At 52.3% G+C, this 15939-nt stretch overlaps 1 protein-coding gene across 1 annotated transcript; it reads right to left on the reverse strand.

Moving 5' to 3' along the window:
* Window positions 1–686: 686 nt before the first annotated feature.
* Window positions 687–11421, reverse strand: KLHL41 (kelch like family member 41). The gene is made up of 7 exons (XM_078867916.1): window positions 9933–11421; window positions 6289–6678; window positions 5833–5990; window positions 4687–4794; window positions 3450–3635; window positions 2776–2925; window positions 687–2305 (listed from the first exon to the last, which is right to left on the reverse strand). Exons 1-7 carry the CDS (start codon window positions 10737–10739, stop codon window positions 2194–2196), a joined length of 1911 nt encoding a protein of 636 aa, XP_078724042.1. The 5' UTR covers window positions 10740–11421; the 3' UTR covers window positions 687–2193.
* Between the last annotated feature and the right edge of the window lie 4518 nt (window positions 11422–15939).

The following is a 15939-nucleotide window of genomic DNA, read 5'->3' on the forward strand; positions in this document are numbered from 1 at the left end:
TTTTTCTGGAAGACTGCTGTTTTTTCCCGGATTTTTCTGTTGCGTGTAGTCATTTTAAGATGTTTCTTGTTCATGTTTTTGTTTGTTGCGGTTGCACCCGAGTCAAGAGCCGCATGGCTCACAGGGTTATACCTAATAATAAATGAAAATGAAATGATGCGTACATCCTGAGTTAAGAATCGATGTGAATCAATGAGTGAGATACATTATTACGTTCCTAACGGCCTTCTTCGGTTTCAATAATACCACCGCGGTTTTATTTTATTTTAATTATAATTTCCTCCGGTAACGTTGAAGGGATTGCAGCTCGTTCCATATTGGTGGTATCCGATAGCGGCTTTTGTCCCATTTCCATTGGCTTTAGCGTCACACTCCACAGGAGGCGAGTTTACTTGGTTCACGATTGATGATGCAGATTTTGTATTTGTGCCTCGCACGAGACTCATTAGTTGAAACGACGCAGAAATGTAGGCCAACCCTGTCCTATGAGTGAGACCAATCAACCTCCCAAGCTCACAGTTTTTTTTGTAATTAGGAATTTTCCCAGTTAGACTGGCAAAGACTGGACAAAAATGTGTGTACAATTTCAGCCTTCTAGCCCTTCGAGAAGGTGTTTAGAACATCCATCACGTGCTTAATGCGTCATGGGGTGAGTGTGATTGAGCAGAGGAGAACATTGGGACGGGTTCTGTGAAAGAATTTAGTTTAATTGTTCATCCTCTCTCAATGCCAGCTGCAGTGTCATTAATAAAGCCCACTTAATGAATAACACAAGATCAATCTAAATACAGACTCACACGCGTACAACTCAACACTCTACATACATACGTACGCACACTCACATCTATACGAAGACAAAGATCCCCCATATAGCCTTCAACAGACCATTGGGGCAAGTGCTGTTGGCGAGCACTTATTAAGGCCGGCACGGCACACGATGGGATAGTGTTAAGCAGCACCACGTGGTCTCGCCAGTGCTGATATTTACACACAACACCACCAACAACCACTTGATTTAAGGCTGGGTCGAGCTCGTATCGGATCCAGATATAATTGGCCACTGATGGTAACCGTGGCCCTGAATAGAATTCGTGGCGTAGTGCACGAACGATTTCTTTAAAACAGTTTTGTGCGTGTTTAGTTTGTTGTCCTTCCCCACGCACGTCTCCGATTATCACAATTGGCTACGTACGGTGCGAAAGAAGTTCAACGTCCGTACAACCGCCACGACAACCGCTCCAAACACACACACCCATTTACACACACACACTAAGATAAAGTTCCCCCTACTCAGAGCGATATAGACTGGGAGTGCTGTTGACGAGCACCTATTCTGGGCGAGCGGTGGCGCTGTGATTAGCGCATTGCCCTACAAACCCGGGCGACCCCATGCGTTTGATTCCCGCTCACAAATAACAAGAGTGGCGAATATTTCAACAGGTCGACTCAGCCCCAAATAGGTACCTGGTGCAGTGTGTAAACATCAGCACTGGGGGAGAGACAAAGACGGCCGGGCGTGGTGATGGCCACCCACCCCACCGTACGCTATGCCAGCCTTCGGCGGTGCTTGCTAACAGCACTTGCCCCAAAAGTCTGTTCAGGTGATAGAGGGATCTTTGTCTTTGTTTTGCACGCAAAGCCGTACGCGTTTGTGTTAATCGCTACGTGACTATTTCTCGCGAAGAAGATATGCACCCCGACGGGGAGAGGTTGGGGACGGGGCAGGAGTCGGTGGGACGACGGTGACGGGACGAGGTTGACGATGCGGATTGCTCGCAGACGCGTGTGAATGTGCATGCAGGTCGAGGGCTGTGCATCGGTGCGTGTGTGTTTAGACGTATGTACGTGTGTGTGTGTGTATGTCAGTGTGTGCGTGTGTGTTTAAGTGTATGTATCGTTGTGTGTGTGTGTGTTTAGACGTACGTACGTGTGTGTATGTGTCAGTGTGTGCGTGTGTGTATGTATGTGTCAGTGTGTGTGTGTGTTTAAGTGTATGTATCGGTGCGTGTGTGTGTATGTGTCAGTGTGTGTGTGTGTGTTTAAGTGTATGTATCGGTGCGTGTGTGTGTGTATGTATCGGTGCGTGTGTGTGTATGTGTGTGTCAGTGTGTGTGTGTGTTTAGACGTATGTACGTGTGTGTGTGTGTCAGTGTGCGTGTGTGTTTAAGTGTATGTATCGGTGCGTGTGTGCTGTCACAGCTTGGCCATCTTGAGCACGTTGAGCTTGACGGACTGACACGAGGCCCCGGCTGCGTATCGGATCTCGCGCAGGAGCCCGACCCACTCCTTCTTCTCCTCGTCATACCTGCAGCATCATCATCATCAGCAGCAGCAGCAGCAAGAGAAAGGAATATCATCATCATCATCAATATCGCCAGCAGAAGCAGCAGCAGCAAGAGAGAGAGCGTGAACAATCCTCACGATAATTTCCCGCACCTCCGATTAGCACGGTTGGCTAAGTATGACGTTCAACATACACACTTCATCGTTTGCAAAAGAGAGGAAAATTATCACAGCAGCAACATAAGTCGTGAAAACATAATAGAAGCTCATTATCAACATCAGCAGCAGCAGCCGGCAGCCAGAAACACTATCACTCTCGCATTACGAAGATATTTCAAGATAATCATCACTGTCATCTCCAAGAGGCAGCGAGATTATGAAGATCATCGCCACCACCATCACCAGCAGCAGCAGCAACAAGAGAGAGGAAAATCATCATCGCAGGCGTGTGCAAGTGTGACCGCGTCGTCGTGAGTGAGTGCGGGCACGCACTTCCACACGTCCGTCATCTCCTTGGGCGCAAACTGCTGCTCGCCCTCGGCCTGCACCATGGCAAAGCCCCCGATGCCGTAGAGAACGTCGCCCATGCTCACGAGGCTCAGCGAGGATCGCTCCTGCGGGAACTCCGTCTGCGTCTCCCACCTGGGGGGGGGGAGCCAGGGTGGGAGGGTCAGGGACGGTGGTGGTGGTGATAGACGTGGAGGTAGTGGCGCTGTGAGGTTGGCATGGAAGCTGGTGCAAGGAATGAAATGGGACGTCCTCGTCGCCTGCCACCCCCTCGCACATCTCTCCCATGTACCTGTGCACTATCCACCCACCCATATACTTATCCACCTATTACGCACCTACCCATACCCACCAATCCACCCACTATCCACCCATCATACCCCCACCTATTCATACACATACCAAGCAGCCACAGCCTCTCGTATACACACACACGCACTAAAAATCCACCTTCCACTTACACACCTACAAACCCACTCACTCAATCACCCACCCACCTATTTATCCACCTACTCTCTCACCTATCTACCCACCCACCTACCAATCTACACATTTACTTATCCACCCACTTACCCAACAACACACCTATCAACCCCTACCCACACACACATCAACCCACTGACTATCCAGCCCCCCACACCGCCGGGACCCCGGCTCACTTGTTGGTAGCGATGTTGTAAACCTCCACAGAGGCGGTGAGGCCTCCCTCCACCACGCCGGCCGCCACCCACACCTTGCCCTTGTGCAGCACGGCCCCGCACAGCGAGCGCGCCACGCTCATGGGCGCCAGCTCCTTCCACTCGAACTTCTTGGGGTTGTAGACCATGACCTTGCTCAGGCATTTCCTGCAGGTGTCATGGAGAGGAGAGGAAGGAGGAGGAGGAGACGGCAGGGGCGTGGGCGGGGAGGAGAGACGGCTCAGCGACATATTCTGATGAGAACATTCCAGGGATTCATTTCTGGACGAATATTTTCCGGGTCGTTGGTGGACTGGGATAGGCACGTGACTTTTAGCCAGAATCACAGCGAGAGGGATACTGGATGTGGTGTGCCGGGCGTGGAAATGTTTTACGAAAATTAGACTTAGGGACACTTTCTAGGGTAAAGAAAATTGCATTATTCTTAAAATTATTACTATTATCATTAGTTTGGTCCGTATGGCGGCAAGGCAAAGTGTCAATTGCAATCGTTCAATTGCTCGCCAGCATCAACCGAATGCCATCATCATCATCATCACCACCACCAGGGATCTTCGGCCAGTTCTATTAATACGTGCAATACGTGTTTGACGTGCAGGAGGAAACGGGAGCACCTGGAGAAAATCCATGCAATATGATGGGATAACACTCAAAGCGCCACACAGATGGATTTAGCAATCTATTTCTGTACTCTCATTGCCTGGACACATTGCAGCCCCAGCCTACACGCCTCTATACTCTCTCCACTGCAGCAACCAAGAAAGCGTCTCTGTCACAGCCTCCACACTCAACCTTTCGCTCAGCGGGAGGTCACTCGTCGTCCTCTGGAAGCTCTGTCATCTTGAACTCCCTCCCTTCCCCCAGCGATTCCAACTTGTCAGCTCGCTGCCCCTGCTTCAATCCATTAACTCCCCTCTGCCTCTAACCGACTGCGTCTCTCCGTAAACTAAACACGCCCACCATTCCTTGCCGCAGCGTCTTAAGCCGCGATCGCGTGTAGCCGCGATCGCATTTCCCGCACCTCCGATTCGCACGGTTGGCTATGTACGGCGTGAAAGAAGCTCAACATGCTTACACACAGACGCCATATTAATCAAAATTCTCTTGTAAAATGTATTCTGAGATCGGACGACATCTGGGGGCATTTCAGGACCAATTGCTCGTGGTCGTGGGAAAACCACCGGGCGTCACCACTCACTTGTCGTCCGACTTGCCGCCCAGAACGTACACCAGGTCCTTGTTGGACACCACCGTGTGTCCGTACACCTTGTACGGGAGCGGGTCCGACTCGCCCCACTTGAAGGACCTGAGCAGATGGGGACACGGGCATCTCAGAGGGCAAACTCGTGGCATCTTGCAGGCACGATTCCGTGGATGGCCGGGCGAACTTAGGGAGATAAATACCGCGTCCGAGCACTGAGTGAACTGTCCACTTTGAAAGCCTGGGTTTGAATCCAGAAGTTTTAAAAGAAAATTCGTGCAACACAATCCATGCAGCAATAATGGGACTTTTGGCTGAGAATAGTTTTACGCTAATCGTGATGTTGGTTGTCGTGAACAAGATTCCATTTGGGAACTATCAGAGAAGTTAGTGTGCTATAGATTAACTTCTGGAAGATGACATCACAGAAATACTTGAATTTTGAGGTCCCCTTAAATTGCTTCTTTTTTTCACTGGGTGGTTCTTACATCCTCACATGCCCTACTCATAGTGGCGCTCGTTTCATGGAAATCAAACTCGTGAATTATCATCAGAGTTGGAATTTATCATTATTAAATGACAAATCAAATGTAATATATATTTTTTGGTGTGTGCAGTCACGCACCCAAAAATATATCAATCATAGGAGGCTGAAATTCTGATTCGAACAGCGGTACCAACGCAGTGTCTCTGAAACAGGCAGACATCTGTGAAAACGAACTTCATAGCTCATCGGATTCCTCCAGTATGAATACACATTCTGATTCTGAAATATTCCGCTTCTGATTATAACCCCCTGGGAGAGCATGCGACATACACACAGATCATTGGCTCGGACCCACATTCCCAGCACTCCCAGTCATGTGGACTCAGCGTCTGTGACACGACCATTATGATCCGTCTGATCTACTGGTGGTCAACCTCGCCGCGCAACACAGTACACGTGTGTGCGCGCGTGCGTGTGTGCGCGTGTGTGTGTGTGCGCGTGTGTGTGCGTGTGTGCGCGTGCGCGTGTGTGCGCGTGTGTGTGCGTGTGCGCGTGCGTGTGTGTGTGTGCGCGTGCGTGTGTGCGCGTGCGTGTGTGCGCGTGCGTTGGGGCGCAACTTCCGCGGATTTCTAATGTGCGCGGGCGCAGGGTCGCACTTTCTGTCGTAGCAGAGCACGGAGTCCAGGGTCACGTCTCCCGTGAGCTCCTTGCCCCCGACCGCGTAGATCGAGTTCTCCGACTCCCCCAGGCCGAAGAGGACGCGTGGGGAGGGCATGGGGGGCATGCCCATCCAGTCTCCCTCCAGGTTGTCGAGCTGCGGGGTGGAGGTCGGGGGTTGGGTAGGAATACACGGGCACGGTTGGCTACGTTCTGTACATGCAATGGGGGCAAGGGGCGATCGGGGGGAGGTGCAGGCACCGACGGTGCGGGGTCGTGCACACTCAGAGCCACGCAAACGGAATGCAACCACGCACTCACCCAAAGGTGAACACTCGCAAACCTCGCGCGTACGTACAGACCGACAAACACAAAACAACACACACACAGCTGCAACAGGCGCAATTAAACCACGCGCGCGCACACACACACGGTGTGTGATTGGTCAGGCTCACCTGTACGAAGTAGGACTGGTAGGGCTGGTCCTTGTTCTCCTCGTCGTAGTAGAGGCCGCCGGCGAGGAAGAGCTGGTTCTCGCGAGTCACCAGGCTCACGTGGTTCTTCGGCACCTGCTCGCCGGACAGCGCCGCCAGGTAGCACTCGTTCTCCGTGGGGTCGTATGCCACGGCCGCCTCGTCGTTGACGAGGAGGATGAGGTGGCGCGCGTACATGCCCAGCCGCTTGTTGTCGTTGAGGATGCTGGGCAGCAGGGCCGCCTGCTCGTCGTCCACCGCCTCCACGTCTCCGTTGACCGTGGCGGCGCCCGCCTTCCCATCCGTGCCGGACTTGCCGGCGCTGACGATCGGCTGGGGCTCGGGCATCTTCCCCTCGAAGGCGTCTTTCACCTGGCGGCACGGGGGGCGGCGGGGTGGCATGGACCACCATCATCATCGTCGTCGTCAGCGTATTTGCCCTGGTCGTCGTTCGCAGTGTCGTCGTCATCCTCACGATGTTTTCGCTGTGAATTGGGCGCCCCCCGTTGTCGTTGCTGTTGTTGTCGCTGTGATCCGTATCACTGCTATCAGTGCCGGATCAAGATAGCGCGGGGCCTGTAGCATATGTTGTAAAGGGGCCATAAATAAATAAAAAATCCCACAAATATTAACACATAAATGTTTAACTTGCTATACAGCCAGATAATACGACAAATCGCCAACCTAAAGACCCAGTCGTTCATAAAAGTTTAAGGCAGTATAGTACTATAGTAATAGAGCAAGTGCAGAATCGCTGAACCGGAATTGATAGCTTGAAAGCATTTAGCGTGGGGCCCTTGAAAGTGCGGGGCCCGTAGCTACTTCTGCTACATATGTAGCTACTTTTGCTACTATCCTCTCCCCAACATCATCGTCGCCAATACTTGCAGCATTGTCGTCATAGACATCGTCACAATTTGAATGTTATCATTTTCAGTACAGGTCCAGTAATTAAATCGTCGTCATCATCACCAATTCAATTATCAAGGAGTCGTGGCGTTCATTCGCGTCATCGTGATCGCCTTATACATCTTCCATCTTTTCATGTCACCAGCGGCGGCAGCATCGCGATGATTGTCATCATCACTGGTATCGAATCATGATGAGCGTCATCATTCTGGAAGTTATTTTTACATCTCGTCCGTATTCAATTCCACGAATTGTGAACAGCACCGTCGGTTGTGATCCCTCACCCCGCCACAACCTTCCTCTCGCTCCACTCCTGCCCCCTCGAACCGCATTCGTTCAAATTGCAATAGAGAGTGAAGCCTTCAAATTAAGAGTGAAGCCTTAAAATCGAGAGTGAAGCCTTAAAATCAAGAGTGAAGCCTTCTGCACACTTTCCCCCCTGCGGTCATCCCCACTGCATCGGCATTTGGCGAGTCATCGAACAAAGATGGTCACTGCATCTCGCGCTCCTGCGGCCGTCTGGAACGCTCTTCCTTCCCATATTAGGAAGCCACTGGAGCTATGGCACCTTTGAATCGTCGACATCAAAAATGCATTTTTGTGTTTAATTTGTTGTCATTCCCCCACACCTCCGATTAGCGCAGTCGACTAACGTACGGTGCGAAAGAAGTGTCAACGTACGTGCCCCAACAGCCGACTGGCCCCCTGCAACACTCACAACCCTCCCCTGCTCCCCCGGCTCCCTCCCCCCCCACACCGCCACCCCCAGACCCTCACAATCGACAGCCGCTGCTGCGTCTGGAATGCTTCGTCGCTATTTCGGTGGGGAAGCGGCGCGCTGCTAAATTTACCTCCCTCGCCACCTCCCTCGTGTCCCGTGCCCCGATACCGACTCTTAACTGCCCGCGTTATAAAAAGTTACTTATTCGGAAGAAAAAAAAAACCGAGAGAATGATTTGTTTTTTCTCTGCCTGTTTTTGAGTGGAGTGGGATGGGGTTTCAAACGAAATACATGATATGCATTTGATCGTTATAGGGTCATTGCCCGAAACGTCGAATATTGTATATCATGTTTCTGTTAGGGCAGTACTCGTGACGAGGTATTATATACGTGATCGACTGTTTTAAATAAAAGTTTTGCTCGCACAAATTGAACTTTGCTTGTATGATATCATTCATGCATTGGGATGTTTGACAATTTTTTTTTTGCAACCGACTGTTTTGGCTCCATGTGATTGTAGACCCCACGGGTGATCGGATAATCCCCACGTCGTTGCGCGGACGGTTTCACAAACCCACTTGCTGTGCTGCCACGGCGTGGCGACCTCGCAAGCAGCCCCAGTGGGGCTGGGAGTTTCACACAGCGCGGCTTGAGCCACCAACTTTCGGCCTCTAAAGCGCTGGATTTACAGTCGTGCAAAGTCACCAAACCCCGGCCAAATTGAGCTACACAACCCGCTTGGATCCCAAGTGTTACCCCGTGAGCCACAGAAGGATTGGCACCACCTACGGCGTCTCCTAGGCCCGCGTCCAAATCACCTGGAATCAGGCCGATCTCCTGAGATCTCGGAAAACAACGCAGATTTGAGCCTGGGTATTGCTTGGATGGGCGATCACCACGCCGTTTAATATGCAGCTGCCTCATATGCATACATCTTTTCTCGTTCACATCGATTAACTACGTCAAATGCCACCACTTGAGCCACAGAAGGATTGGCACCACCTGCGTGGTTGTTAAAGCAGAGGGTGTTTCCACCGTCTCACCCGTTGTCCATCAACGCGACACAAACTTTTATACTTGGGATGTAACGACAATGAGGGGAGCGGTGGTGCAGCGGTTGGCACACTGCGCTATGAACCTGACTGCCCGAGTTCCAAACCCAGCCACTCCGAAAACGTGGCAAGTGGTATTATTAATAGATTACAAATAATGTGCATATGAAATCGTGACCACAATGCCTTTGGTTATCCAGGAAAGCCTCAATGGGCAGCAAGGCTATTCTTTTCAAGGGGGTCCTGCAACATTGGATGTTCGGTAAATTCCATTGACTTAATGTGATAGAAAACTGGTGTACCTGCAAATAACCCAGTATACATATGACCGATTAGTACGGTTGGCTACGTACGGTGCGAAAGAAGTTTAACATACATGCATGCATACGATACTTCTCAAGATTCCGCCAAGATATATTAAATAATTAATAGATACTACTATCTCCTGGCCACCTCGCAGCCCATGGAGGCAATGAACTTCCTGGAGAAATCCCATTCATACGAGGGGACATCACTACAAACGTTGTACAGTTTAGAAAGTATCGACCTGCCCGCCTCACTAGCTCCAACAGTATTGAGGCACTGGGGCCGAGGGGGTATGACGAGGGGATATGACGCTCACAGAGGACTCCTTTAATACGCGGAATACATGAGTTAAAATTGCTGACTCGGATAGTAACAATTCCTGGGTTCAGGTATCACCCCATGAGCATTTTTTTCTTATAAAAAAAACATTTAAAATAGATTTAAAACAATAAATTATTGTTATGAGAAAGGGGTTGGTGTGAGCGATCGTTACATCTCTGCTAGCGAGTGAGAGGGTTGATATCCTCCTCCCCCATCCTCCATCACCATCTAACATCACCGACAATCACCCATCATCATCATCATCCACCTCCACCCACCGTCACTCATAACCCCCCCCCCCCCCCACCATGACCCACCAGCTTGAGCTTCTTCTGCAGATCGGGGTTGGCCTTCACGAGGTCGCTCTTCTCCACGTGGTCGCGCACGAAGTCCTTGGCCATGAGGCGGAATCGAATGCAGTCGAAGAGGTCGGGGAGACTCTTCACGCGCTCCTCCTTGTCGTGCTTGACCCAGCCCACGAAGGCCTCCCACACCACCTCCTCCTTCTCCACGTTGAGACCGTCGCACGCCACGATAGGGATGAGCTCCTGGGCGCTCAGCTGCAGGAAGTCCGCGTCCTTGCACAGCGCGCCGAAGCGCTCGGCGATGAAGTCCCGAGCCGACACGGCGAGACGGGGGCAGTCGAGCAGGAGGCCCAGGCGGAACACGGCCAGGCAGTTGCTGAGGCCGAGGCGCCGCTGGAGGTAGGACACGCACACCGTGAAGATGGACGGGATCTGGAACATGTTGGCCACCGCGAAGATGTCCTGCACGTTGTCATCCGTGATGGCGATCTCCGACGTGTAGAGGTAGCGCAGGATCATCTCGAGGACCGTGGGGTCGACGTCGTCGAGAACCACTTCCTTCTTCGCGGTGGCGGTGGCGGTCGCCTTCTTCTTCCCCGATTCCTCGGGCTCCTCCGACAGAAGGATCTCGCGGAAGTAGGGGCTGCACGCGGCCAGCACCTGCCGGTGGCAGGGCAGCTTCTTGTCGCCCACCTTGAGCTCGCAGTCGATCATCTTGCCCTCGTCCAGCAGGTCTCGGAATCCGTCCTGCAGCAGCGTGGTCTGGTACACGCGCAGCTCCTCCTCCATGCTCTTCAGCGCAGCGACGCGCGGATCCATGACGGCCAGCGATCTTCCCCTGCCTCTGTCTCCTCGCTCAGCGAAAGATGCGCGTCCGATGCCTGGGGGTCGCGCGGCCCAAAAGAAAGAGGCCCGAGGAATTGCGGCGCGTGTGGAGGCGCGGAGGGCGTCTACTGTGGCCCGAGTATTTCTGGGTGAAGGATAAATTTAGCAGTGGAGTGGTGGCCGCTCTGGGTGGGGGTGTTGAAGGGCGGGGAGGGGGTGGATGGTGGTGGAAAGAGGAGGAGGAGAGGGGGGGTGCAGGCGTCGCAAGGGTGATGGTCAGGGGACGACGGAATGACGGACGGATCGGGTGGGTGGGTGGGTAGGGCAAGGAGTGAGATGCGCCCCAAGCTTTTTATGATGACGAGGTGCCTTTACACGAATGTAGGAAGAGACGCGCTGATGAACAGCTGAGCGGACAAACTGACGGAATGATGAACGAACTGCCACACTTCTCGGCCACAAAAAATACCGAATTCCTAAACGTAGCCCGAACCAGACAAAGCACACCCGGGGCTTGCCTCTATCCTGCACATATAGAAACCTCGTCGATACGGCACCGCTATTCTCTGTGTGCACGACTCTGGCTTCTAACGCCTCGCGGTGTCAACCTACGCCTCCTGCAAGGTAATCGCTTCCGGAGATGCCAATTGTTCTCCATGCGCTCTGCTTCTGTGCCCGAGACGCGTCCGTGTGTGTACATATATACGCGTTGTGTGTGTCCAGTGTGTATAATTAGCCACGCGTGGAAGATTCTCGGATGGAGGAAGGGGGTCGAGGGGGGTCTTGCGGGGTGGGGAACAGGGGAATTGGGGATGGGCGCAGCAACAGTTGTGCGAGAGAGACGACAGCTGTTTGGTGGGCGGGTTTGCCGGTGCGCACGTGGGTGACCTGGTGGACACGTGGGTAGGTGGGTGGTGGGTGAGTGTCGTGGTTTGTGGGTGAGTTGATGGGGAAGTTGTTGCAGTGGGGGTTTGGTGGGTGAGTGAGTGAGGGACTCGGTTGTTGGGCGTGTGGGTGGGCCGACTGATGAGTGGGTGGCGGGCGAATGGGTGAGTGACTGAGTTGGTGGGTGAGTTGAGTTGGCTTGATTGACGGTGGCTGGGTCACGTGGGTGACTTGGTGCGTGACGTTGTGGGCGACTTTTCGGACGTCTCGTCCTGCATGCTGAGTTGCTCTCTGGGCATGCGAGTGACTTAGTGGATGACTTGGTGGGTGACTCGATGAAGTGACTCGACACGATGGCTTGACGAGTAAATTCTTGCGTGTAACATTGTGGATCGGTTGATGGGTGACTTTATGGGTAGGTGAATTTGTAGATGTCCCAATGGGTAATTTTGACACGGGTGGGTTGATTTCTGTTCGAACGGCGACGCGGGCTGCTGTGTTAGCTATGGCGTATAGGGGAATGGTGCAGTTGTTCGGTGGGGTTGGTGAGGCTGTCGAGGCCTCGCCAAAAGCGGTGAAGTCAGGAGTTTCAAATACTGGATGTCGCACGCGTCCCGAAATAGACGCGCCACGCTGTTGTTGTGGGACCTCTGTGGTGGAGACGGAGCAAAGGACGGGACGCGCGGTTATTCCAGAAGCGCTTTTAGTACGAGTGATCTCAGTTCTAATGATGAAGTCATGTTCCGGAAAGGGGGTGAAGAATGTTGACATTTGGCTAAAGCGGAGAGTCGAGGCTATTTGCGCAAATGAGCGTCGAACAAAAATAATCCGAACGCAATTTAACAAAACAAGTATAACCCGTAAAAACAAAGTTTTTCACTATAAATCCTTTATATGCGTGGCGGCTAGAGTCCTCTCGTCCTCTGGCTTGAGATGGCTGCCACCTATGGGTCAGATGATCGCATGGCACCATTAAGCAATTGGTAATTAAATATAATATTTTTGTCCTAAAAAGTGTACAATTTTGGAAAAAAATTTTCACGAACATTAATTGTCACGCACAACGAGTCTGTGTGGAAAATGTCAGCTCGATTGGATCACGGGAAGTGGGTTAAAAAACGACCGAAAGATTTGCACGGTCGTAAGCGCGCAAGTAAGCAAGCGCGCAAGTGAACTTAATATAAAGGATTTAAAAATATGAGGTCCCCAAAATCCACGCCGAAGAGGTTTGATTTGGTTTCACTCATTTGGGTAGAGTCCGGTTCCTCTTGGCTCTCACGTGTCGCGCTAAATACTTGCACATTGCACGATCCTCGGCATCCGTGAACCGAGTAATTCGCCTCCCGTTGAGTGTGACGCCAAAACCCGATAGGAAGCAGGCGAAGCTCGCGACCGGTTCCGAGTAATAGTATCAAGATACCCATACATTGAGTCGTTGCCTTTACAACCTGGTCGTATCTTACCATCACCCCCCCGATAACCCCATCACTCTCCCCCACCAATACCCCCATCACCTACCTGACATCCCCATCACCCCCCCCCCCCACCGATACCCCCATCACCCCCATCACCCTCCCCCCCCCGACACCCCCATCACCCCCAACACCCCCATCACCCTCCACCCCCCTCATACCCCCATCACCCCCATCACCCTCCACCCCCCCCGATACCCCCCTCTCCAACTGATACCCCCATCATCCCCAAAACACCACATCACCCTCCACCCCCCTCATACCCCCATCACCTCTATCACCCTCCACCCCCCCGATATCCCCATCACCCCCCTTTCCCACTGATACCCCCATAACCCTCCCCCACTGATACCCCCATCATCCTCCACCAGATGATTCGACGAATCGTCCCGATTCCACTGAGAAACGTGTATTTTCGAACCCTTTGTTACCGCGTCCTTTGCATTGTTTATCGGGTGAGTGTCTGTCTCGTGTTGGCAACTGAGTCCGCTCCGTGAGCCCACGTGTGACATTGGCGCAGCATTCGCGTGTAATCCGAATGATTAGACAAACGAGTGATTCGTCGTATGGGAGAGCCTGGTTTCCTTGCTACGGGCATGAGGAATCCCCCAGTTTATATGGACGCCCTCTCATCTGTCCGAATAAACACTCACACTTCATGAACAGACTCGTGTTAATACTCTCACGAGTCGCACATGTCTGAATAGACGCCTTTATGAACGCTTTCATCTGTGTGAATATATTGTTTCTAAATAGAAACTCAACCTATTACGAAACTGACTCGCTCACCTTTCACCTGTCTGAACATACCCTCGCCTATCTGAAGAAAAACTCACCTGCCCGAACAGACTTTAACCTATTCTTTGGGTCTTTCGGTAAAGTCACGGAGATAGGTTCAAAGCAACACAAGCGTTCGTCAACCTGATCATCCTGATGACGAACGCTTATGATGCGATCGAAACGTCGTAGTTTTTTGGATTTTTTTGTTATTTTCTTTGAACCTATCTACGTGACTTTGCCGATAGACCCAAAGAATATGAAGTCCTGCAGTCACGAAAGCTTTAAGTCAAGAAGTCGACCCGGGTTCGATTCGCGCTCGCTGCCAACACCGGTGACGATTATCTGAACCGGTTCTGGGCCTCCCCTAGGTCGACCCAGCCTCTAATGAGTACCCTGTGCGATGTGTAAAACATCGCCACTGGGGAAACAAAGTCGGCCAGGCGTGGTGTTGGCCACCCACCCCCTCGTGTGCCGTGCCGGCCTTGATAGGTGCTCGCTAACAGCACTTGCCCCGACAGTCTGTCAAGGCTACACGGGGGATCTTTATCTTTTGTGAATGCTGGACACGCAGAGTCTGGGCCAAGCAGGGCTCCCCCCCCCCCCAGCGAACCACGCGCGCGCGTTACTCGTGGCGACGCAGGAGACGCGCGTGAAGTCCACGCTGCTGCGCTGATGCGGAACGCGTTCGGAGTGGGGGGTGGGAGTCGAGTGGAGGAGCCCCCCCCCCCCGTCCGGTCCTGGGCCACGACGCTTCTCCATGAAGTCCACGGGCCCGGATCGGATATTCTCACTTTGCCCGGCACACCACCTAACGAGGCATCGCTTTCCGCGGTTCCGAATTTATTGATGTGGCCGATAACAGCGAATTATAAGAGACAACCCTTTGGCATGAGTGGGATATCAAGTAATTCACTGGTATTCGCTGGATAAAGAAATAACACCGGCACAAGTAATGTTTTTAAACCTTAAGTGATACCAAGTTTTGCTCTGGCCCATGGGCTATTTTACAGGAGCGGTCAGCATACGAGCTGGGTTTAATTTACCACCGCAGATATCATTAATATCTCACTCTAAACCAGGAACTTTCTGAGGTCGACTCAGCCTTCAATGAGTATATAGCAGAGGTGGGACGAAGTCATTGTTATGCAAGTCCAAGTCGAGTCGCAAGTCATCAAATTCATGACTCGAGTCTGACTCGAGTCCAAGTCACATGACTCGAGTCCACATCTCATAGGTGGGACAAAGTCATTGTTATGCAAGTCCAAGTCGAGTCGCAAGTCATCAAATTCATGACTCGAGTCTGACTCGAGTCCAAGTCACATGACTCGAGTCCACACCTCTGGACTATATAGTACAGTATGTTGTAAGAAATCAGTACTGGGGAGACAAAGGCGGCCGAGCGTGGTACTGGATACACCACTGCGCCTTGTGCCGGACTTAATAGGTGCTCGCTAACAGCACTCGAAAAGAGTGAGCTTGGCGATCTTCACAGACTTCACCCCGATTCTGATGACGCGAGGCTATTCCGAGTCGCGCACACACCACGTGTTGCCCTGGGTCGTGTTACCGCAGACCACACGCACAGAAACACCCCACGACACTCACTCACACACTCCACCACTCACTCACGCACTCCACCACTCACTCACGCACTCCACCACTCACTCACACACTCCACCACTCACTCACTCACACACTCCACCACTCACTAACGCACTCCACCACTCACTCACGCACTCCACCACTCACTCACGCACTCCACCACTCACTCACGCACTCCACCACTCACTCACGCACTCCACCACTCACTCACGCACTCCACCACTCACTCACGCACTCCACCACTCACTCACACACTCCACCACTCACTCACACACTCCACCACTCACTCACGCACTCCACCACTCACTCACGCACTCCACTACTCACTCACGCACTCCACCACTCACTCACGCACTCCACCACTCACTCACGCACTCCACCACTCACTCACGCACTCCACCACTCACTCACACACTCCACCACTCACTCACACACTCCACCACTCACTCACACAC

Source organism: Lampetra fluviatilis, chromosome 2 (genome assembly GCF_964198595.1).
Source record: "Lampetra fluviatilis chromosome 2, kcLamFluv1.1, whole genome shotgun sequence".
NCBI lineage: Eukaryota > Metazoa > Chordata > Hyperoartia > Petromyzontiformes > Petromyzontidae > Lampetra > Lampetra fluviatilis.

What these genes read in the sequence shown, in the direction of transcription:
- KLHL41 (XM_078867916.1), bottom strand. Translation starts at nt 10,739, where the DNA reads ATGGATCCGCGCGTCGCTGCGCTGAAGAGCATGGAGGAGGAGCTGCGC. An exon ending in TGCAGAAGAAGCTCAAGCTG is followed by an intron (nt 6,679 to 9,932) that starts GTGGGTCATGGT and finishes CCGTGCCGCCAG; the next exon opens with GTGAAAGACGCCTTCGAGGG. An exon ending in GTGCTCTGCTACGACAGAAA is followed by an intron (nt 4,795 to 5,832) that starts GTGCGACCCTGC and finishes CCATCTGCTCAG; the next exon opens with GTCCTTCAAGTGGGGCGAGT.